Source organism: Phlebotomus papatasi, chromosome 2, assembly GCF_024763615.1.
Source record: "Phlebotomus papatasi isolate M1 chromosome 2, Ppap_2.1, whole genome shotgun sequence".
Classification (NCBI taxonomy): Eukaryota; Metazoa; Arthropoda; class Insecta; order Diptera; family Psychodidae; genus Phlebotomus; species Phlebotomus papatasi.
In genome coordinates this window covers 100567392-100592466 of record NC_077223.1, presented here as the reverse complement: position 1 = coordinate 100592466, position 25075 = coordinate 100567392, and the positions used below count along the sequence as shown (strand labels likewise).

Genomic DNA, 25075 nt, shown 5'->3' with positions numbered 1-25075 from the left:
AATATCTTCAACAGTTACTGTTTGGTCACATAATTTTTGAAGAGGTATATAACACCAATTATTCTCAATAACAATGCATTTGAAACACATTGGATTCATGTTAATTTTGTATTACAAATAATATAACAATAAATAGATGGTATTTCTGTAGCATTTTCTCTAGCAATTCCATCACAAAGAATCTCATTGACTATAATGAGAAGAAGATTTTTTTTTCTGAAGACATTTTGATGACTTTAACACGGTTTCTTTCGTCACTGAGAGAGATATTCATTTTGTGGGTTAAATATCGAAAGATGAGAATTTTAATTTCTTCTCTTAATCTGCAACAATTTCAATGAGATTCTGGTGCTTGCCAAAAGATTCGCATCTGAAAAATTGTGAGCAAAATTGTGAAATATAGTCAATTTTTCTGCAAATGATGCAACAAATATCTCCAAGTCTCACACAAAACTTCAAGTCAGACTCATGAATCACAAAACCATTCACTTCATGCATTTTAATATTAGCTCAGCAATTAGAGTGCAACACTTGTATTTGAACATTAAAAAAAATGCCCAGAGAGATTTAGTGGTAGCAATAATTTATTTTTCACCCAAAAGACATCAATTGAATTTCTTTTTGATTGTTGAATATATTGCTGGATTGCTAAATTTTTTCTGTCTTTTGAGTCAATTCATTTTTTTAACTCCCTTTGATCATTATATCGCGAAAGTTGTCGCTGTTCTTTCAATCAAGAGGGAAATTATTGAATTTTCCAGAGAATTGTGACTCAATGAGGGACACTTACCAGAAAAAGTGTGTCTTTTGTTGAAGGAAATTATAAAAGATTAATTAGACTTCTTCAATCACAACCATTAGATCCAGTCAAGAGATACTGTAAAATAATCTTTTCCGGTATTATTTTATTAAATTTTACTACACGGCTATATCGATTTTTTAAATACTGTCGCTCTCACTATTTTTCTCTCTTTTCTTCCACCGTGAAAATCCAATTGATAATCAACAATTGATTGATGAGACATTATATCTACACTTCACGATTGTAGATAATCAATTAATTAAATGTACAGTGTATCGTCTTCTTTATTACAAAGCGAACTTCATTGAGTATTTCGGTTTTGCGATGTTTCGATAAATAATGCTTTGAAATAAGTATATTTTTAACAAAAAATTTTAAATAGGTTTTTACTTGCAAAAAATAAACTAATTTCATCTACGTAGAGGCAATTTTTGATATAGGGGAAAGGCTCATAATTTTGTCCAGTTTCTTATTTTGGACACTTTGAGGATAAAGTTAAACACTAAAAATAAATTGATTAAAATTGTGGATTTTTATTCCAATATTTGATGAATAATGAATTCTATTTAAATATTTGTTCTTTTTGGAAGATTTTAACACTAAATACGTTAAATTTTGAATATGATTTGAGTTGAAATTGCTTTATTGAAAATTCACTGTTAGCAATTGCTTACGAGAAATATGACAGAACTTCGTGTTTACTTCAGTCTTATTTAGCTGTGGTGAAGTACTAACAATGTTTCTTCGCTTTTTTTCGAGTGATATTCATTGAAAATTGTGTTGATTCACGTTAGTAGTGATTTGTACATTTGACCTGAAGTGAGATTTTCCTTGTGAATTAGATTTTTCATGTGAAAAATGGGAAATTTTCTACGAGGTTCACCAGTGAGGTGATACTCCTTATTTTGGACAGGTGTTTTTCTCAAGAAATTTCGTGAAGTTTTAGCTTTTGTGATGACTAGGTTGGACAAATGCCTAGAGAAACAAAGGAGCATCATCTCTACGAAAGAGATGTAGCGAGAAAAGCCTCGAAAGGCTCCCGGAAAGGCCAGGGAATGAGCGAATCCGCACGTACTCGGATTGCCGAAGTCAACTCACTTTAATGAATGATATGGAAAGTTTCCGGGCTTCTTGTGACATTCTACGTTTCCCTTACATGAACAGGAAGAGGACTTGGTAAGATTGGTTCATGAAATGAAGAACAATGGCCATCCTGTTGAGGCAGATTAGCTGTCCAAATTTACAGCCAAGTTGTCCAAATTAATAACCAAGTTGTCCAAAATAAGAGTCAAATTCACCTCTACATATCAATTCATTTTTAAACGTATTAAAACTAATTTTAGTAAAAATGAGATGATAAATAGCTTGCCAAGTTTCTAAACAATCCTTCTGAAAAGAGAGTAACAAAAAAAGTCAATTAGTATTGAAAATATCGCACTTCAAACTTGGAACATCGATGCTTATAAGCAGACTGGTCAAAATTATGAGCCCTTACCCTATTGCCCAATCTAATTAATTTATATGATTTTCTTTATTATTCGAAAAGTGGAAACTCTTCTTACAATACGGTCCATATTGAACAATTTTTACATTTTACATAATTTTTACATTTATTAATTTTAAGATTTACTTAAAGATTTGAAACATTGAATCTCATATATTAGGTCAAGTATAAAGTGAAATTGAATTGAATTGAAATCGATAGATAGACACAATTTTGCGAAAAATCTGCAGATCGGAATGAGATTCACAGATTAAGACGAGATCAACAGATCGGCACCATATTTGAAAAATGAACTCGGCAGGGTTTGAACCCTTTTCGCATGATTTCTTTAGTGAGCAATATCTCTCGATATAGAAATCGAATCGGGTCATACTAAATGGTGTTTGCAAGGTGCCAACGTGACAAAACACTTCAAAAGGCTCACTGACAGTTTTGTGTATCAGTTTTACAACAACAAAACGGTGATTCAAACGATTTGGTTCTGGTAAAATGGCCGTCAAAGTTGAAGTACGCTCTGGTAGGCCGATTGTCGAAAATGTCGATAAAATGATGGAAATCGATGAGTTGGACCGGCACAAGAGCACTTATTCCATTGCCCAAGAACTGTAGATTAGCCAGGAACTAGCTTGGTACCATTTTTCCATGGAATAGCTTGGTGTATGAAAAATGAGCATATTCTTTAGCACTTTACTGTTCTCAAGTGCTTCTACATTATCGTTTTTTTTATTGGTTCCTGTCTCGACTATTTCGTAGTTTTAGAATACGATGAGAACTGTGGGAAAATAGTTTAGACAGGAACCAAAAAGAAGAAAAGTCGATAATGCAGTAGGACTTAAGAACAGTAAAGTGCGAAAAAAACATGTTCATTTTTCATTGAAATAGCACCCTGGCTTGCCCATGCTTTCGGTGGATCTTCATTCATATAAAACAAATAAGTCACAACCCCAAGAATACGATGGGCACTGATTCCGTAAAATAATTGTTACGACTGTCAATTATTTGATTATTTCTATGTTTAAATTTTTAAATCCTTTTTCTAAACACAATCAAAAGTCACTGCGAGTTTCGATAAAAATATTCTTAGAGACACGCCCATGAAGAGACCACGCCCATATGCAGTTTACGTTTTCCTCAGTAAGAACTAAATTGATCATTTCAGAAAATTGATAATTATATTGCTGAGTTTTCTTTTATATGGGTTTTAAGTGAAAAACTTTTACTTATTTGTGGGTATTTTTAAAGTTTTCATTCGAAAGGCTTAAGGACAATGTGACCAAACTTTTTATACAGCAACCTACCCAAGAAGCAATTTTTTTTTAATATAGTCTTATAGAATTCCTTAAGTAAGGCACTATAGAACCAAAAAACTTTTTATTTGCTTATAACGCTCGTGGTTCCATCACTGAGATTACTATAAGTAAAGTGGCGCACTCTTAAGGATCTTAAGAGATTCTAGAGGAATTTCAACAGAAAATTCTCACTTTAAGTCTTTTAAGAGTGCACTAAAAGACTTGTTTAATACTTGGTTCTATAAGGCACCTATTTTGCTTCTTGGGTATCAATGTTTATCAGTATAAATGAAATAGGTGACTCCAGTGATTTGTTATGATTGTTCAATAGTTTTAACTGTTAGTCAATAAATGTTAATAAAATAATTATAATTGAACCCTTGGTTTACTTACACTGAAAGGATATTTTCATTAAATTTTCAAATAATATTCAAATATCATTCTGCGTATTTTCAATTTAATTAATTTATTACACTTTAAACTGTCAGACTAAAAATTAAAAATTATAATGCTCTTGTAAGTAAACATTTAATTAACACTCAAATATTTTAATGGTATGAAGTAAAATAAATTGAAATGTTAAATGTGCACCTAAAATTCGAAATTTGCTCTAATTTACAAATGGCGACATTTATCTTGAGTACAAAATTTATGATACCTGAAACTTCACTTTTTGATTTGCAAGAAAGTGTGAAACATGACCTAAAGGTGCCTTCCTAGTCACCTCTATCACTAAGTTAGTAAATCAATTTTGCAAATTCCGACGAGACAAAAACAGCCAAGAGCATCGGAAGCCACGTGCAAAAACCAATAAAATAAATCAGGTAATTATCTCAAATGTTAGCAGTAGTTTAGTTAATGGGAACAATAGTTTAAGACCGACAAAATAAAGCTTTGAGTACACAACGGAAAATGGTTTTCGTGTTTCAATGAAAATATTTCATAACAAACATAAATCATAACATTTCCGCTGCAGATGGAGATTAAATTGAATAACAATTTTGGAGAAAGCCAAAGTAGAGCGAAAATGTGAGGTTTTTCGAGAAAATCCACTTCTTTTTTTTATCTTTAATGTCTCAAGCTCTAAATCTCACTTTTCCTCTAGGTTCAAACATCTTAAGTGATTTGTTGGATTTTTCACGTGAACAAGAGTGAGATGGGGAGATAATTAATACCAAAATTGTGGATATTTATTGCAAATACTATTTCAAAGGGAGTGACGGAGCATAGAAGTTTTGCTGAATGCTCGAATTCGTGCTTTGGACACTGCGCTTTAAAAATTGATATTAGATTAATTGTTTGGACGAACAAAATTAGGGGACAGTGGAGAAGTTTTTAATATGCATGGTTTTCGAAATATGCTGTACCTTTTTAAAGAGCTTATACTCAAGAGAAACTAGCTGGACTTAGCCTAAATAATACAGACCGTAATTTTTTGATAAGAAAGTCTTGAAAAATATTTATCTGTTGGACACTGCCATGTTCTTCTCTAAGTAATAATAATAATAATAATAATAATATAATAATAATAATGCTGGCACAACATTCCTTTAAGGAACCAGACCGTCCCGCGCAATAACAAACACGAATTATTATTTTTTTATACGGGATGAGGTTCAAGTGCAATGTGGAATCAAGTGCAGTGAAGCTCACTGGATGCAATACGAACCGGTGGCAGCCAAAATCCCGAAATCCAAAATCCCGAAAGTCAAAATCCTGAATGTTCAAAATCCTGATAGGAATAAAATTATATGGAGGAAAATGTTTAGAATAATTTTCCAAGACACAGAAGATTTCCCTTTGCCTCCAGCAAGCGCGGGTACAATCGTGGGAGTAGCTATAACACTTTTAAGAACGGGATTTTGGCTTTCGGGATTTTGGCGTTCGGGGTTTTGGCGTTCGGGATTTTGGCTTTCGGGATTTTGACCGGGACCCAATCCGAACACCTTTAAAGCCAGAAAATTTCCTAGTGACCTAAAGTGGATTCAAACCCCGGACACTTGCATTATAGAGCGAATGCTCTACCACTTGACTCATTGTGTGCCCGTCTAGGTACCAAACCAGTACTTATAATCAGGTTTTGAAAAATATTTTAAAATCATAAGGATTAATCCTTTGACGTTAGGATTTCCAAAATCCTGGGATTTTTTAAAGTTTGGGATCCTGGGATTAAAATATATTATTAATTTCGATTTTGGTGTCCCGAAAGCCTAGGTTTTTAAAATGCCGGTTTTATGGATCCCGATAGGGGAATGTAGGCATGGTTCGCACAGAGTAAACTTTCAAACGATGCGAATTTTCTCGTTGTTCCCAAAGAGCTGACTTATCATTTCTCGTCTTGTCTCATGAGCTTAATAATTATCTCTCTTATGACTAAGAAATGACGAACTAGCTCTTAGCAAATAAAGAGAAGATTTGCGTTGTTTGAAGGTTCACTCTGTGCGAACCATGCCAACATTCTCCTACCAAGAACCAATCTATTTTATCATTGCTTCGATTCCGTGATTAATTCCGATGCTAAAAAATGTTGACATCCCAGCATTTCGGTAGGGTCGAGTCTACACATATGGACAGATTAAGGGTATAACGGTTTGTAATTCGTTTTCTTTTTGACTAAATAAAATGAAATTTTAAGTGTAAGTTCTTTAATATAGCTCCTTTCGATAACCACCAGCGAATTTATTAAAATATTCCCCTAAGCCCCCCAAATAATTTGGATCTTCTGATCATATCAAATTCTCCACTTGTGGACACTTTTACACACTTATGGATGCTTATGTACACACTTATGGACACGAGTTAAAAAGTGTTAGAAATCCAAATTAATGATAATAAAAAAATTACTGATAGGAAATGTTAATAAAATACTATAATTTTAAGCAAGTTCATCAACTTTTATTCATTTTTTTCTTTAAATTTGTTTGAACAGTTAATTTTCTTTTGTACCTCTTTTCTTTTTATCTTTTTATTTTTTTAAGTTTTCTTCTTTCTTTCTTGATCTACTTTTCTTCATTTATTCGTCTTCTGTATATTTCATCTTCCTCAATTTTCTTGTCTCACTTGTTTGATCTTTGAACAACTTCCGGATGCCTCTTTAAAATTCTGTAGAATGATTGATTTGATGGTCTTGCGTTCTTAAAACCCTGTTTGGAATTGCGTCACTGAAATGATTTTTCTACTGTGGCTAGTATCATCTTTAGTTATGGGATAGGTTAGCAGAATAGAAAATCCACCTCACAATTTCCTCTCGCGTTTTCTTTTTCAAAGCACTGTGATATCCTCCATGACCAGATACCTTATTTGGAGACTTTCTGTGTAGTGTTGTACAGGAATGTGCTGAGAATCCTTCGTCAAGTTCATTCCATTTACAATATAATGACCTTTAAGGCCTTCGTTACCCTCTGGCAGGAATATAGGTGCTGTATTTTGTTGTTTTATTTGCACTTTTAGGAGGTGTCATTGTTCTTGAAAACAAAAGTTAGGTTATGTTGAAAAATATACAAACATTTAGTTTAAAATCTACAATTTTCAGACAATCTTTAAATAGGATTATACACAACACTTTTCCACTTGATATCAGACATTTACCTTAAATTTTACTTGATATTGTTTGCCAGAAATCTTTTTCAACACCATGGAAAAAACGTATCACAACGATTGACAATGCTTCAATAATAAAATTTCGTGAGGGCGCCACTCGTAAAATATCACGTCCATAAGTGTGTAATCTCCTCAAATAAATTTACGCTTATGGACATCTCTTAATTTAATATTTCTATACCAAAATATCTAAAAAATCAAATAAAAAAGGAAAATTAGTAACTAATGAAAGAGTATCAGAAGCAACATTAAATATTTTCGATAAAATATATGAAATTTTGGCATTAAAATTTACAAGTGCGTTAGCAAATATCTTAACAATTTCATGTATTTTTAATCAATTATCGCATCAGCAAAATATTTTTCTTAAAGCAATTAGAATTGTGATTAAATATTAAAGGAAATTAGTTCTCAAGTTGTATTTAAAGATAAACCATCAAATAGTGTTAATATTGTAATTTTCCAACATTTATTTTATGTAAAAAATAGAGATTTCTACGAGCTGTCCATAAGTGTGTAACATCCACAAGTGTAGACTCCACCCTACCCCTGGATCCCGTATTGAGGTCCAGAAGGTCACCGGTCAAAAACAATTCTTTTCACTGATTATTAAGAAAGAAAAATTTACTGTAGTTAAAACAATTGTTTCTGTTTTTAGGTCACCAGTAACACACTGGTCCTTAGAGGGGTGAACTGAAGTTTTAATATTTTAATAATTATGGTAATTCTTGAGCCCCCTTATACGGGCTTCAGACCTAAGACTTAAGCGGTCTTCAGACTAGAGGTTTAGCCCAGTTCCCGAAGGTCTTAAAATCCTAAACAGCGAGCAATTTTAATTATTTTTCATAATCTTATAGGTCAATTATCTGTAATAATCCCCTCCTAAGTTAAATTTTTCCGAAAAATCGTGATTGATAAGAAATTATAGCAGTTAAGCCATATGGCTAAGCCTTAAGTCTGAAGCCTGTATTAGGCCCTTGACACACTTACGACTTAAGCCAAGAGACGGCTTAGTGGAAAATGATAGAAATGTGGTTTAACCATTATTTCGAAGATAATTACGCTTAGCCGTTTCTCGGCTAATCCTCAGATCTGTCAATGCCTTTAACCTTCCGATTTAATTTCTCTAATTATTTATCACTCAATTTTTTTTGGAAATTATGTTTTAGGTTTGGATAAATAAACGCAAATAACCTGATCAAATTGTTAGTATTTAGGATTTTCAGACCTTCGGAAACTGAGCTAAACCTCTAAGCTAAAGACCACTTAATTAGTGCATAATACGGGCTTTAAACATCAGACTTAGCCATATGGCTTAACTGCTCTAATTTTTTATCAATCATATTTTTTTGGAAAAAATAATTCAGGACTGGATTATTAAAGATAAGTGACCTATATATTCTCAAAAAGCAATAAAATTGCTCGAAATTCAGGATTATGAGACATTTGGGAACTGGACTAAACCTCTAGTCTGAAGACCGCCTAAAGGTTCAAGACTCAGGCTGATCCTCAAGAATAAGATTAAGCCCAAGCTTCGATACACTCAGGGTTTAGGATCGTCGATTATTGATCCTTTACATAAATTTCCTTTACTTAATCCTTTAATGCCAAATTTTACAGGCTAAATATTCTTAAGGATCAGCCTGAGTCTATTTGAGTCCTAACGTTACTTGCAAGGGTTTGAAAAATCAAGGATTAATGTAAGCAAATTTTCGGATTAAATCACACAGAAGACAGTGTTTCTTGAATTACTGTAGAGTCTCCTAAATTCGAACGCTCGGGGGGTATTTTTGACATTTCTCACCTCCCAAATTCGAACGATTTTTTCAAAAATAACGAAATTTGTGTAAGATTAAATTGTACTTTGAATCAAGTTTTCGCACTTTTTCGCAAGTTTTAGTGGTAACATACTTCCTTTTCATTTTATACAATAATAATGTATGCAAACATTCAGGAAGAAGCACATAAATATGATTTTCATTCACCTAGAATACGAACTTTCTAACATAACCTCACAAATGACATTTTGAATCCAAACGGCGTTCGAATTTAAGAGATTCAGATTTGAGAGACTCTACTGTAAATCAATTTCTCTAGAAGATTTCTAGTTTTAAGAGTCCTTCGATGACCTAATAATCGTTATCGCTAATGTTAGACCTCTGGATCTAATAAATGGAAAACTCAGTCTATATTTTCATCAAATTTCAAAATATCAAAATTGTGCGTTAAAATTAAATCTGTTGAGGAAAAGGGGTTTGGGCGGAAGTTTCAAGCTATTGAAAAATAAATAGATTAAATGTATTGCTCTCTCCGTGAAGTTCGAGCAATAAAACAATGTTTTATTGGGAGAGGGAGTGAAAGACTGGGTAATTTTGAAGCTGCAAAACCGTGTAAGAAACATACCCCACCTATGGTCAGGGGCCATTTCTTCGGACGCCCCAACAGGTGAGGAGAGTTTAGCATGGGATTTCGCTTTCTTTCGTTTGGGTAAAAAGTATATAAGACGCCAGGTTACCATCTACCATCATCATTCAGTGCTTGAAAGTTGTGAAGTGAAGAAGAAAACACAAGTTCTTGGATTACTCCTCAGCTGTTTTTTTATATTTTGTGCAACAACAACTTTACTTTCTTTTTCATCCTCCCACAAATCATAAATCAATCCATCAAGATGGTGTTCAAGGTAATACCGCGGGTCTAATGATGCGTGATTCGTGAGTGTTGAGCACATTAATTTAATGAAGAGCACCTGTTGATGCGCAAATATTGCGCCAGGTAAATCAGGCAGATAAACAACTGAGACACTTCCTAAAATCGGAGAGAATGGATTTAAACCTCTAGGCTCAATGGTGTGTGATTTCTCGTGCAAGCATCCCAAGAAAGTGCACCAGTAAGAGCCATCCAACTTGGTGCAACACGAAAGGCAATTAAGGAGCCTCTCCACCAAAGATGAAATTATTACTCACAATGTTGCGCGTGCGATTGAGCAAATGAAAGTGAACTTGACTCGAAACTCGTTCGTGGGGCATGTTGTATGTTCATTGGCCTCTTCTGGCTATCTCAACATGGGGAGACGCCAGCTCAAGAAGTGTTTTGAAAATGCCTTGAAGGCCACGGATTCAGAGCGTGTGCTTGACAAAAAAAATTGAAAGTCTTTTCACTTGGCAGTGTTTCCGCAGAAATTGCTCATTTCAACCGATTGCAAGTGGAAAAGTGCAATTGCGATCATGAAAAGCCAGAGACATTTCCGGGATCATTGGGTGATGGATTTACATCTAACTTTGTTCAATCGCTGTGGTTGAGTTGAATTGGAGATCATTGGATTAAGACAATGGGCCGACTTTCAAACGTATTTGGATAAATGAAAATTTTAATTTGACCGATAAAATCCGTTAGATTGAAAAATACCTTCGGTATCGAAAACTTACGTTTGTGATTTCAAAGTAAATGTCCGGGTTTAATTTTGATTATATTTCTTGTATGCTCTTAGTAATTTCGAAATCCTGGACTTTAAATTCAAAATCTCAGGACAGAATTACACCATATTTGAATTTACTTTAAAATTAATTTGGACAATTTGGAAAATAAAAAGGTTTTGACCGTTTTGTCCTTTAGAGGTTTACAGTTGATCACGAAATGAATCATTTTTAAATTCTGAATCGAAAATCTGGATTGTCATTGAAAATTTGTTTTGATAAAATGCTCGTAAATCGGAAACATTCGGTCAATTTAGAGTAGATAAAAATAATAATTTATTTAAGGTCTACGTTTTTTTCTCAATGTTTCAACTAACCTTCGCAGCCAAACGGTAGAAAAGTTTCACTGGATATATTGCCTCTATAGTTTTTCACTCAAAGCTTTTCGTATAAAGTTTATAAAGAAATGATCAAAATAAAGTCAGAAATTGTATTTAATTTTCATCTTACTGTTAATCAATCTAAAATTCAAAGACAGTCAATAGGTTTTCGCAAAAACCTTATTAATTTTTTAAAAACGTAATTCGATAATTACAATTTTCATTGTTTTTAACGGTTTTAAAACGGTTAGCGAAACTTGTAAAAGTATTTCAAAAACGAAAATTCCAAAATTTTAGTTTGTAAGATTGAGTATTAGATTTTACTTCAAAACCGGAAACTTTTAACGTATCATTCTTAAAGATAAAATTTGCCTTTTACCTGAACTACTTTTTTAAGTTATATAGGACTAGAAATGTTAAAATCGTATTTTACTGCATTCTAAAAATTTATATGCTCTTTATCTATGGGGGAGCTTTCAGGCTTAGCACACAATCTGGTTTCGAACATTTCATACTGTTCCCATATTCCTTTAATGAATCTGGCCTAATAGCAATATATTTTAATAGCCAATCTTGAGTCACAGATTTCCTAAAAAAAATAGGTCAGATTCTTTAAAGGAATATCGGAAAATTATGAAATCTTCGAAGCCAAAGTATGTCCGATGCCAGAAAGCCCTCCCCTACTGGTTTTATATAAAATTCTTAAATTTTAATAATTTCTTTTTTAATATTTTTTTGAGAATTTAATGTTTTCAAAATTTCTTTTCTCGCACTAGAATATTTCCCTCATTTAACCAATGATTTCTGGTTCAACCCCAATGTTAAGTGTCCGATCTTCTATTTTTTAACCTCAAAATATCAATAAATTAATTTTCATTTTTTTCATAGATAGATTTTCATAGGTAATCCTTTAATCACAAACAGAATCATCCTTTTTCCTTATCTTTAATTCCGATAATTCCTGATCTTAAAACCAAAACCATTTGGTTTAAGTTAAATTGTTAATTTTGAAGGACAGTTGTATACTGATTAATTCATATTATTTTCATTAATTTATCTAAAAGCTGTCAGTTGTCTATCAGTTGTCTTCAGTCAGATTACTTCTGTAAGCCTGAAATACTGAACTTTACCCTTTAAGCTTCTGAACCTGGGAGCCTGTCTCGAAGTGATTACCTTAATCGTTATTTATTAGAGGGGGATGATTTTACTGAACTCCATTTATCCTGGCGCTAGAAAGTTTTAGGAAGGTATCACTACAATTTTTCAGACCAAGAACACTTCAGCAACCATTGCTGTGTTTTTCTCTTATCTCCTATTTATTATTTCTTTAATGTGATTCATTTTAGCCACGCTATCTAATAGGGACGTATCTTGTGTTTTATGTTTAAACTTAAACTATCAATATTTTTAATTTACTAAGGAGAGGAATAGATAATTTTCAAGACGAAATTTACAAGTGCTTTTGTTAACATTTCTAATATTTCTAATTTTTTTCAAATATTTAAACAGCGGCTACAGACTTTGACCCTGTTAGAATTTTAACTCAAATAGTTTCTAATTAATTGGAAATTCAATTTTTTTTTAATTAATAGGAAAGGAAGTTATTCCTTTATAAGTTGATTTCCTTCATAAGTTGAGTTAATATTCAATGAGCCTTAATTTATAAAAAAATCTAGATCGAAAACCGTCTGAATTTAGTTAGATAAAGCTTAACCTTTTAAGGACAATTGGGTCACCGGTGACCCAAAAATGAAATTTTTCTTACGGCCTTCTAAAGTTGTATTTTGGTCTAAAAAGTTAGAAAAAATGATTTTTTTTGACCCCCAATTTTTGATCTTCTCGTCCTTAAACGGTTAAAACTGGTACGCAATGGGTTAACCGTTATACTGCTACACAAATCGTGTGTCCTAGGTTCGAATCTCCTACAACTCGTCAAAAATGTTCTGGTATTGAAGGTGCTTGATACACATTCTAATGTAAACTACCGGTCGGATTCTGAAAGGGGTGATATGGATTGAGCTCTCTTAAGCAATTAGCTGCCACATTTTCTAGCACCCAGCCAGATTTCCCTGAGAGATCCAAGACCACAAGTCCTTCTTCTCTATAAAGCTCTAGACCGGACTGCCTCTCATGGCTCTCCCTAATAGTTAGACAGTGACAAAGACCCAAAAGGCAATGACAACGCAACGGCTTAGAAGCGGCCCAGGAAGGATTTGAATAGTAACGTTTATAACAGTCAGGACTTTTGGAAACGTATACAATTCATTGGAAATAGGTTTACACAATGGGCTTTACTGATATAAATTCCATACCAAACCCATCCTTTCTTGAATTTTGCTAGAACTAAAATTTTGCTAGAAATTGTGCTAGTTATTATGTATGTACTTGTTTGACCGGTGCTACAACCAAATGAAGGTCTTATGCCCCAGGCAGGCTTATGGTTTAAGCCGAGAGATGGCTTACTGGAAAAATTATTGGAATATAATCTAATTATTATTTTAAGGACTAAATTAATGGCCGAAAAGAGAGCGTTCATGTGAAGAACGGGGCAGTCTAGGAAAGCATGTGAAAGGGAGAGTACCGAGTTCTGTGTCCTGGGTTTTGGAGACCGAAATTTTGATTGTTCCGAGCCCCAAGATAACATAATTACATTAAGAAGACTCTCGGCTTAAACCGTAGATGTGACCAGCATAAAAATGAATAAGGACTCGTTACTGTTACATATGTCTCATACTGAAGAATTATCCCGATTTCCTAATAATGGACCATTTTCTCTTAATATACAATTCTCAATCAAAAATTTCCCAACAGTCTTGCCTGATGAAAAATTGGAGAGGTTAAGTCAAATGAGTAAACCTTAAGCCTTAAGCCCGTATTGGGTTACTCGATTGAGCTCAAGGTCCAGCATAAAGTCTAATCGTCATCATCATTTTTAACCACCTCCCTATTGGGGTCGCGGGTCCATTACATCAAGTTTGGCAGACCATGCCTGTCGATCTTCTACTACTTCAGGAAGATGTTCAGATTCGATCCCAAGGCGCTCCAAGACAACATTCTGAATTTAATTCAGCCACCTTGTCCTAAGTCTGCCGCGATGTCGAAGTCTCCTAACAATGGCTTGCATAGATTTTACGGGGAATCTTTCTTCCAGCATAAAGTCTATTCGTGTGAAGTACTCAAGCCTTAATTAATTCGAAATTTATTATATCCTTGCAGTTCTTCGTTTTCGCTGCTGCCGCTACAATGGTCCTCGGCTACCCTGGATACGATTCTGGCTACCATTACGGTGGAGAGGAGCAAGGCCATGAAGTGAGCTACGAGTCTGACTATGGACACCTTGCCTCCGAGCGTGTCTCCCTCGACGGACACCACGATTACGGACACGGACACCACGAAGACGAGCTCGTTGACTACTACGTAAGTAACTTAGTTCGGGTACCCCGACAAGACTGAGAATCAAAGGCTAAATCTTCGATACATCTTTCTTGGTTTAGGCTCCCCCTAAGTATGCTTTCAAGTATGGAGTTAACGACTTCCACACCGGTGATGTTAAGTCCCAGCACGAGACCCGCGATGGTGATGTAGTCAAGGGCCAGTACTCCCTGGTGGAGCCCGATGGTTCAGTCCGTACTGTTGACTACACCGCCGACAAACACAATGGCTTCAACGCTGTCGTTCATACCACAAAGGCTCTGCACGATCATCACGATCACTACTGAGTTCCTCCTTCCCTGCCCCTCCAAGCAAGCATTCTTAGTCACAAACCCAAGAATTTCGCATTAACTTCGTAACTCCTCTTGAAGACTTTAACGTTTATGCTTAGTTGTTGATAATAATGTTTTTAATTTGAATCTCGCGAAAACATCTTCGAGAGCTTCACCTGTTGACTGTTGAAGGCGATTGCTCGATACCAAAAAGAAATGAAAAAAAAATACTGCATTATAAAAGACAAAACGAATGTATTTAAAAAACGGACAAATTAATCCATCTTCGTCATTTTATCATTCAATTCAGCAAGACTTCTGTGATAAAAAAAAACCATGAGCTGTACTCCTCTCTGTATGGCTCAAATCAAAGATTTTTCCCACTATATCTGATTTGTCACAAAGTCAGTTGGTGGCAGAAAAGATATATAATCAATTAAATTTCATTTCCTTCCTCTCTCATGCTATTTCTCCGCGAAAACTTTCTCGAAAAAAAGACATGCCTATAGATGTAAGAATTTGCATTGCCACTGTATTTTGTAAATGAACGAAGGTATAATAAAAGAGATGTCTAATTAATTATAATCCTTCTGTTTTTATTGCAATCACGCGTTAATTTACAAGAAGCAATCAAAAATGAAAGGCTTTTTTAATGGTGAGAACAGCCTGCGGCACTAAGGAAGTTGTTACAATTTGAGAGAAATTGCTTCATATTCAGCAACTTTTGGTATTTTGGCGCCAATCCACTTAACCTCAAAAAGTGCCCAAAATCAGGCAAAACTTCTGCTTGAAACTATATGGATTTTCTTGATGATATTACTTTGCAAAATGAGTCACTTGCCTTAAGGAAAAAAAAACAGTCTTGGACAATGCTTGGCCTTTTTTTCTTGTAATCAAGACAACATCATTTGATTGAGCAAGTGGAGGAGGACAATCGAGTATCAACCTACGCAATAAACAACACAATTCCGGATACAGCGTTCTCCTATTTCTGTACACCAAGAATAAGAACGAGCATTAACCTGAGAAACACTAAACATTCTCACTTTTCACTTAGCCATGGTCTTTTTTTTCAATGCAACAGGGCCCGATGGATACAGATAGATAGAAAAAAAGATCAGGGAGAGCTCTAGATCCATTTAAATGAGATCAACACCACCCACTCGGACATAAAATAACATTTGAATTTAAGAAGAGAGTGGCTCTTAAATTGTTGGTAACAAAGTCACTTTTCAAGGAAGGAAAATTTAATGGAGTTTCAGTGGAATTGGCTTTTAATTGCTGAGCCTGGAAATAAATTGAGCTTTTATCGCTCGGGCTTTTTGAGAGGTTCCCCAGAGCGGTTTTATTAAATCAAATTCAATTTAAATTTAAATTAATTTCTTAGTTCTTTGTTTCAAAAAAGCAATAATTTTTTTTAGAGCTCTTACACTGCAAACATTTTGAAAATTTAAATAAAAATAATAAAGAAAGAGTTACAGGCTTAGCACATGTCTGTACTAAAAAGTGTTTTAATTGAAATAATAATGAGCCAATTAAAATTCTTGGCGCTAGAACTTTAAAGTGAAGGGTCAGGAAATTCATTTTGCATATATTCCTGTCTGTGGTTTATTACTAATAAAATTAATAAAGTTCACAATATACAAATAAAAAACAAAGGCATATTACTGAAAGTACTGGTGCAAGAAATAAACAAAAGCAAATGAAAATTTCTAATGGAACTTTTAGTTGCAAAGAGACTCCTCAGAATTTTTATTTTTTAATAAATTAATTTAAAATTTACGGAAAATCATTTTTGTAATTTGTAAAGACTAATATACTTAGCACATTTCAAAAAGAACCACATAAAAGCGTTTCCATTACGTGAATGTACTAAAATTTTAGCACATGGCTGTACCAAGAAGTATTTAGTTATTTAAGTAGTTGTGATTAAATGAAAGCGACTGTAAATAGATTTTTTTAGTATACTCTCTTGGGATTTTAAGACACATTCCTCAGATATGTTTTATTAAGTGATATTTTAGGGTAATATTTAAATTAAAGAGCTCTTGTACAATAAAATGACTTATAAATTTCATAAAAAGGTGTGTTTAGAGGAAGTAATTGAGGTTTAGCACATGTCTGTACTAAAAGTGACTTTTTATTTAAATCTGATTTATTGTATCAAACAGTTGTCAGTGGTAAAAAATGTTTGTCTATGTGACTTATAGTCATAAAAGTATTAAAAAACATAATTTTATTTTGTACATTTTATTAGAGGTTTCCAAGAAGCTTGTACCGTGTAAAAATTTGATTTTAAATTTATCCAAAAGTATCTCTAAAATGTTTTTAGTACATGGATAAAGAGGACATAGATTTTGATCTGATCCTTCATTATTTCACAACGACGTTTCGGAGCTTTATGGCTCCTTCCATGCTCTCTTTATCCAAAGTTCAACTCTTTACCGATTCCTAAACGTTTTTAACATACTTCATTGAGAAGATTTTTTCAATAATCCTGTACTAAAAGTAACTCAATAAGGTAAAGTGTCTTCACTACGCAGAGTTCCTCGACTCAACCAGCGTTGGGTCAATTTTTGAATGTTTGAAGGTCAATTTCTACGAAATTGTCACTGATTCGTATTATTTATGGAATAATTGACCTATTTTATTATTAGATCATACGCTAAATATTAAAGCAAATACAAATAAATTGAATGAATAATTCTACCGATCGAGCCAAGGAACCGGTCGTATGAGGGCAGTTTACGTTATCTTGAAAGTTTAAGTTTTTTTAGGTTATTGTATCTTTAGTTTTTTTTATTTTCATTGTAATATACTATATTTTAAATTTTTGTATTTTCAGATGAAATACAAATAAATTGTAAGTTCTTTCCTAAATGCACTTAAACCTAAACTAACTTATTTTATTATTTTTAATATATGGAGGTTTTTCTGTTGAAATAGACATTTAGTACATGCATGTACTAAACATAAAAGGCCAATAGACTTTTAGTTTTTAAAAGAAATTGAGAGATAAAAAATTAAATTCGAAATACGAAATCATTCTGTAGTAAAGAATTTTAGAACTGAACTATCAAGCATTCAGTTATTCAGCAATAATGTATTTTTTTTTTTAAATTGAAAGTATAACTAATGAGCAATAGTTTCGTATCTAGCATTTCCTAACTTTTTCTTCTGTTATGATATAATTCATAACGTGTACACATTATTGGACGTTTACTTCTAAAGAAATCTTTTGATCTCTATTAATATTAGAATTGGCTTTCTCAGATCTTCACTTCCATAATTTTCCTTTTAAAAACTTTAAATACTGTAAAATAATTAATGTATCAAGTGTCTACCAACAGCAATTTATAATTTGAAAATGATTTTTAGTACAATCATGTGTTAACTTCTTTAGCCTAATTTATTTAATGTAAGCTTTGATTCCAACATTGTAAAAGCCCATCTAATCTCTAAGAATTATATGTACTAAATGTCAAGCATCTAAGAAAGTATCGTTTTAGATTTTTAGTACTCATTTTGATATTAGATATTTGAATAAAGAAAATCTGAATTTACGCGAAATGTTAGATGTTCAAGTTCACAAATGAAAGTATTTTTTAATACATGCAAGTATTATATTTAAAACCTTTCAGAAAGTTATTGATGGGAGCACAAAATGGTTACGGAAATTTGTACTAAAAACGGAAAATTTAAACTGTACTTAATTTCTCCATATCCAGTAAAATATTATCCTGGATTTATAATATTACTTAAAGCAAGCCGAAAGTTTAGTACCAATTAAAGTTATTGAATTCTGCAAATGAAAAGCATTTTAGTACATTTGAGTACTAGATTTAAAATCTTCTAGAAAGTTATTGAAGAGAGTACAGAATGGTTTCTTCCACTAAAAACGAGAATTTGTAACTGTGCTAAATTTCTCTCTATCCAGTAAAATATTGTCCTAGATTTTTAGTACTGATTAAAACTAAATTGCTAAAAACAGTAATATCTAATGATACATGCTTAGTAGTTTATTAGAGAAAATCTACTACTAACTTAAAGCAATCTCTTGTACTAATTCTTCTGCTCTCAATTAAAGTATAGAAAATTTTTAAAGCACTTATTGTAATTTTAAAGAAATATAAAAGATATATCACTGAAAATATTGAAAGAGAGGCAACAGCTTAAAAGCTTTTGTATTATTATTTTTATTATTCTACAACTTTAATGTGATGGCTATTAATCACGACAACTTTCCTAAACAATCTCGGTTCTTTTGAAGAATTTTATTAGGATTCTTCTCCTAAGACAAATTGAGATTTAATGCGACAAGAGTGTTGGAATAATTTATTGGTGTTAGAATGATTTATTCACACTTAATTCACCACATTAATCCATAATTAAAATGTCAACCTAACCATGACGCTAAGCTCTGCAATCATTTCTTCCTCAACCCAATGAGGAATTTTTCCAACAACTTCATAAATGCCATGGAGAAAATTTTCTAGAGAAATTTTCCGCATCTCTGAACGCTTTACAAATCATGCTACAAATTCAAGAACTTTGTGAGCTTTTGTGAGAGTGTGAAGGAGCAAATCTGGAATTCCTTCGAAATTGCAATTAATCTGGAGATTAAATTCCATTTAAAATTGATTTCATGTAACTTCAATCAGATTTTGTCTGTATTTGTTAAATACGATCAACCAGATTAATTTTTGAGTATATCAGTCTCAAAAGTGTTGAGATTAATACAAGCTTCAGATGTCGCAATTGAAGGTGGGAAGCAGCCAAATACTACAATAAGATCAACCTCAAGTGATCTCCGACATTATTCACAATTCACACACTTCAGTCTCTTTTGCATGATAATTACAATTTGAAACAAGAAGTTGTTAGAGGTAAAAACACAATTTAATCCAGTCATTTGGCGCTTAATAGAAAAACCTCGCGCAGAACTTTAGAGTTCATATTGTTGCACAATAAATTGCCGGCTATTTGTGAAGGTTTTCTTCTTTCCTTAAGACATTTAGGTGAAACATTAATTTAAATATGGTCTTTTTACGTGCCCCAAGAATGCCTTTGAATTGGTCTTTACGGTATTTGCGTTTGGGAAGGAAAGTCTTTTATTAATTTAAATTATATTTGAACAATATGGAAACAACGGTTAAGATTGTAGATTGTATGCCAAGATTTGACTGCTTAACCCATTAGTCTTTTTGTACTGTACATTGTTATCCTATTTTACAATTCCATTTCTGTTTAAAAGGTGTTTTCAGCAGTCAATATTTAAATTTAGCTGAATATCAGATAATAATATCTTTTGTTTAATTAATGGTATTGGCATAAATATTATACTTCCAGAAAGCCAAATGAAAAATAATTAGGTCACGCCCCTGGAGTAATTAAGGGACAATTAGGGTTCAGCTTTTCTCTTCTTCTATGAGCTAATATCAATATCTGATAATGCCTCATAATATGATACAATATCGACCACATAGCACATTTACTCCAGAACATTTACGAGAGAATCCCGAAAGACAAGCCCCAGTGTAAATTAAGCCACGCCCACAATAGGATTTTATTCAATTTTTTTTAATTAAACTTGACTTTTTGTAGAACGATGGTATTATAAAAATCACATAAGGTTAGAAAACTTTTGTATTTCGATATTATTCTAAGGAGTCCCATTTAAATAAGACAAAAAAGGTAACTCAATTAGGAAATTTGGTAAGCAAAAAAATCTTTAGATAAGTAAATAGTAATAAAAATAGGTGCATTCAAGGGGATGACCTTATCTCTGAAAAATGCAACCACTTTCAGTGTAAATTTTTTCCTGTTTTCGTGCATATTTCACGAGATATCTCCATAACTACGTAGGTTGCCAATTTGGGGTTTTCGGTTGCCTTTTCGTTATTAAATTGGCTTTTATTTTGTATCAGTATTATTTGCTAATTCATTCTACAATGACAGAAAATAGATAATAGACTCAAAAGTTTTTCCGGCACGCTAGAAACATATGGGAAACATAGGAAATGTCATGCCCTTGGGTGCATTTATGAAGGAATCAGTGAAAAATTTAATTTTAGTAACTAAAATATGAAAACTATTCTTATTTATTCATTTTCCTTTTTCTAATTATATTTCACAAGTTTTAATTTTTTCTTAGGGGGAAGTGGGGCACCTTTGAAATTGGGATTTTTCTCATATGTTTAAGTGGAACTGAGCCATATTTTAATGTGGCTCAATCTATTTGTGAAACTAAATTATATCACGATAAGGCTCAATTTTATTTAAAAATAAGTGAAAAATCCTAATTTCAAAGGTGCCCCACTTCCCCCTATTATTTTTATCAAAATACTGCCCAATTTGCTGCAACTTAAAAAAAAGTGGGCGGAACTTTAGGTAAACCATAATAGGGTGGTGGTATTAGTTGTGGCCTATCTGTACTTATGCCCTCATCGCAATTTCTTTAGAAAATGATTCCGAAAAACCAAAAAAGTGATATCCTATCATAATACATTAAACATTTTCAATTTTTAGGTTTCTCGAAATTATTTTGTGACAACGATTGAAGTTTTTTGCAAGAATCATCTATTTTGGATTTTTAACCACTTATTTTTGACAATATTGCAAGACAATAAATATATTTGAATCCTTTGAATCAGTGCTAATTAAAGGTTACAGGTATGAATAATCAACAATGTAAAAAACAAATAAGTTTTAGAAGCGACGTAGTATTTAGGTTAACTCTTATCTTTCCCATCAACATCCAAATTATATGCCATGTTTTTAATCAATTTTCATATGTTAGACAATATTCCTATGTTAATATCGTAATATAATTCACCGCCTACGCCCAACAACTCCGGGAGCATGGAAGAAGTATCCACACAGCGAGGAAGGTGCTCCTCGGCGGTCTACAATAATGGACTTAGCAGATTCTTCCAACACGGGATATGGACATAGTAAAAATGATTAACTTGTAATACAATATCTCGATACTATTAATATTAATAATCAATTTTCAACATTTAGAGTAAGTGTACCAAACTTCGACATGCTTGCAATTCCGTCCACTTTGTTTGCTACTCAAAATTCCATGAATTTTTAGTGTTGAGAATGACTTTAGAGAAAATAAAGACGATAAACTATAAACAAATACAAGGGTTCAAGAAAAACTCTTTAAGAAGTAACAAAAAATGACAGACCGCGGAGTGTAGTATACTCAACAAATTTATCTTTTGGAAAAGTGGGAAAAATCAAAATTTAAACACTGAAAAATATATTACATGCCTATTTTAAGAAATTCATAGTCGGATAGCGAAATTGTACAGTTTAAATATGTGTTTACTGTAAATAGTTTTTAAACTGGTCAATAGTAGTAGTCAATAGTAGTTGTAGTAGTAGTTAGTAAGTTTAGTGTTAAACAAATGCTCCATATTTTGCTTAAAACATAGGTTCTAAGTCAAGTTTTAGCATATTTGTATAACCAATTAAAACTTTTGTATTCCATTTACCTATACATGTACATTGTACAATTTATTTATAATTATTTTGAGAAATATTAATAAATAGGTATCATTGCGACCATATATTATGAAGTTCGCATCATCCATATTAAATCAGATCAACAACATATCGTCCTGGAGTGACAAAATAATAAATGGGAATTCAATAAATGAGATGAATAGTAATAAGATTTGTAAAAGGTGACAAGAAAATTTCTTTTGTATAGTGAAATATGAAAAAATCCAATATATTTTAACCAAGATAATTGGTAAACGCTAGAGGAGACTGGGGCAAAAAGTCACAAAACGGATATTTTATTTTTTTACAAGCTACTCGAGCGCTTCAAATATTTCTAATTAGCGCAGTTTTATAGGAAATTTACCGCTCTACAACTTTGTGAAAGTAATTTTCCTCTATTTTGTAAGAAAATACGTTTATCGAGCCAATTTCTAAAAGGTAATTTTGTGAGTATTCTCAAAAATGGTGGGGCAAATAGTACCAGACATGGGGTATTATCATATTTTGATTCATATTAGAGGACATATTTTCATAGAAAATTTATTCACCTAGACCTTTGTAAAACACCGTTTTCTCTACGAGAAAAGTGAGAAAACGAGAAAAGCGCTTTTCAAACTATTTTAGAAAAAAAACACACAAAAGACTGCAAATCGTTTGACCAATGCAAACAAAAAACGGCGACACATGATAATGACGTTTCTTTCCGCCGTGAGACATCAGAAATTACTTCGCTTTTTTGTTATTTTTTGCTCTATACCTTTTGTTACTTTTTACCCCAAGTGGCCATTTTTAATTAAAGGATTTCTGGAGAAAAGAACTTTCGTGAAATTCTAAAATAGATAGCGGATTCGTATTCAAAAGATCCAAATTATTTAGAAAATATTCACTAGTGCATCAATTTTAGAAAATAAATCGGTAGTAGGGTAAAGTGGGATAAGTTGGACAGTGGTACAAGTTGGACAATGGTACAATTTGGACAGGGCTTTTCGTCTTGATAAATTTATTACTTCATTTTTATTTGTATATTTTTAATGCTTTAATTATATAATTTGGTTCTTTGTGTTTTAAAACAAATTTTGTACTGTATTTATCAAGAAAAATGCCATGTCCAACTTGTACGGGCGAATTGTCCAACTTGTAAAACTAATTCCAAATTATACACTTTACCCTAATTGTTATTTTCTGCAAAGAAAATGTTTTAAAAATAGGGCTAAAAATTTCGATATTTTTTATTTTCGAAATTCTTTGTTCAAATTCTAAGAAACTTACGACATTGAAGAAGGTCTATGGAGGCTATCTATAGAAAAAAATTTGAGCCGCTATCTTTTTTACCTTGGATGATATTGAATTTTGAATTTTTCGATTTATGACTTTTTGCCCCAGTCTCCCCTAATGATTTAAAAAAAATCAATTTTTTCTCGGGTTGGCAACCCATCCTGCAAATAGGAAGATCCGAACTGCGTGGTCGATAAGTGATTCTTTTAACTTACTCAGATTTTTAAAAGCTTGAAACTTTTCGTGTAATATAAAATTATATTTTTAAAATTTAGTCATAAGTTCTTTAAATTGTTTCAGAGATTTTCAATTTTTTCAAAAAAAATTTGGAGTTAAATTTTATTAATTATAATTATTTGATGTTATTTAAAATCTAAATTTTTATTTACATGATGTAAAAGGAGTTTATTTTTAAAGTTTTATTTTTAATTTCAGGAAAAAGGATATTTAAAAAGTAATTTAAAGAAAATATTATTCACTATATAATTTGCATTTATAAGATTCAATAAATCCATAGTAGGTAGTCAATCTCTTTAAACTGTTTATTCAAAAAGCTTTGACAACTAAAATAAATATTTCAAAACTTTAAAAATAGTTTTTACTACTAAAAATTAAAAAAAAAATTCTAAGTCATTCAATGAACAAAAAAAAGTGTCCTAAATGAGATCTAATTTAATTTAGAAATTATTTCAACAGGTTCTAAAAGCTATCTGATCCTAAGATCTTTCTTTATAAATTCTAACTACTTCAGAGCTTCAAGTCATTTATAACAAAACCAAAGGGTAACAAGTTCATTATTTTATTTCTAGATCAACATAGAGTTTATTGTAGCCTGAAATATTTTTCCTGACTTATCAAAACCTGCTTCTTAAAGTTCAATGAATGTATGGTAATTCAATCTCATTGGTATATATTTGATTGAAAAATCTACCCACCTTGTTAAATGCTGAGAACCGAAAGACAAGCGGAATTGATTAAATTTGGAGCAATACGTGAAATAAAGTGAGTTTGTCTGATTTATTCATTTATACGGGCTGTTTTTTTTTAGAATATTGAGAATTCTTGAAAAGGAGGAACTTAACGTATCCAATTGTTGGCCTTATCTTAGTTTTTGCTGAGATAACTGGAATGAGACGCAATAAAACCGCTACTTTAGCGTCAGAGATGCCTTCTGTTTTGAGCCAAAGAAAAAGAAGGTGCGCTTAAGAAGGTTGAAACCTGAAACCAGAAACGTGGCCAATTTCCTCAATGTTTCAGAAAAATCTTTGATAGTATTTTGGAGGGAAAAAAAATTGAAGCAAATGATCATTAATTTTGTGTGACAGAGGAAAATGCGTGGTTGTGACGAAAATATCAATAATTCATTAATTTTTGCGTTGTCATTAATATTAATATTTTTACAAACGATTGAGAGTGAGAGTAACATGGAGTCAAGTGCAAAAGAAACCGTCCGCGGATAGTTGAAAATTTTCAAGATCAATACCATGATCTCTTGCGACAGATTTGTACAGTACATGCCTTGGATTTTTTTTGCCATTCAATTACATCTCTCTCTCTTCAATTTCACAGCGAAAAACCACGTGAATGGGTATT

At 32.3% G+C, this 25075-nt stretch overlaps 1 protein-coding gene across 1 annotated transcript in view; it reads left to right on the top strand.

The window, feature by feature from the left end:
* Positions 1 to 9863: 9863 nt before the first annotated feature.
* The window catches only part of LOC129801104 (cuticle protein 8-like), a 34451-nt gene continuing 19239 nt past the window's right edge, over positions 9864 to 25075 (top strand). The window contains exons 1-3 of the mRNA XM_055845866.1: positions 9864 to 9875; positions 14205 to 14405; positions 14483 to 14704. Coding sequence (XP_055701841.1) covers positions 9864 to 9875; positions 14205 to 14405; positions 14483 to 14704 — 435 coding nt within the window. The remainder of the gene's footprint in view (positions 9876 to 14204; positions 14406 to 14482; positions 14705 to 25075) is intronic.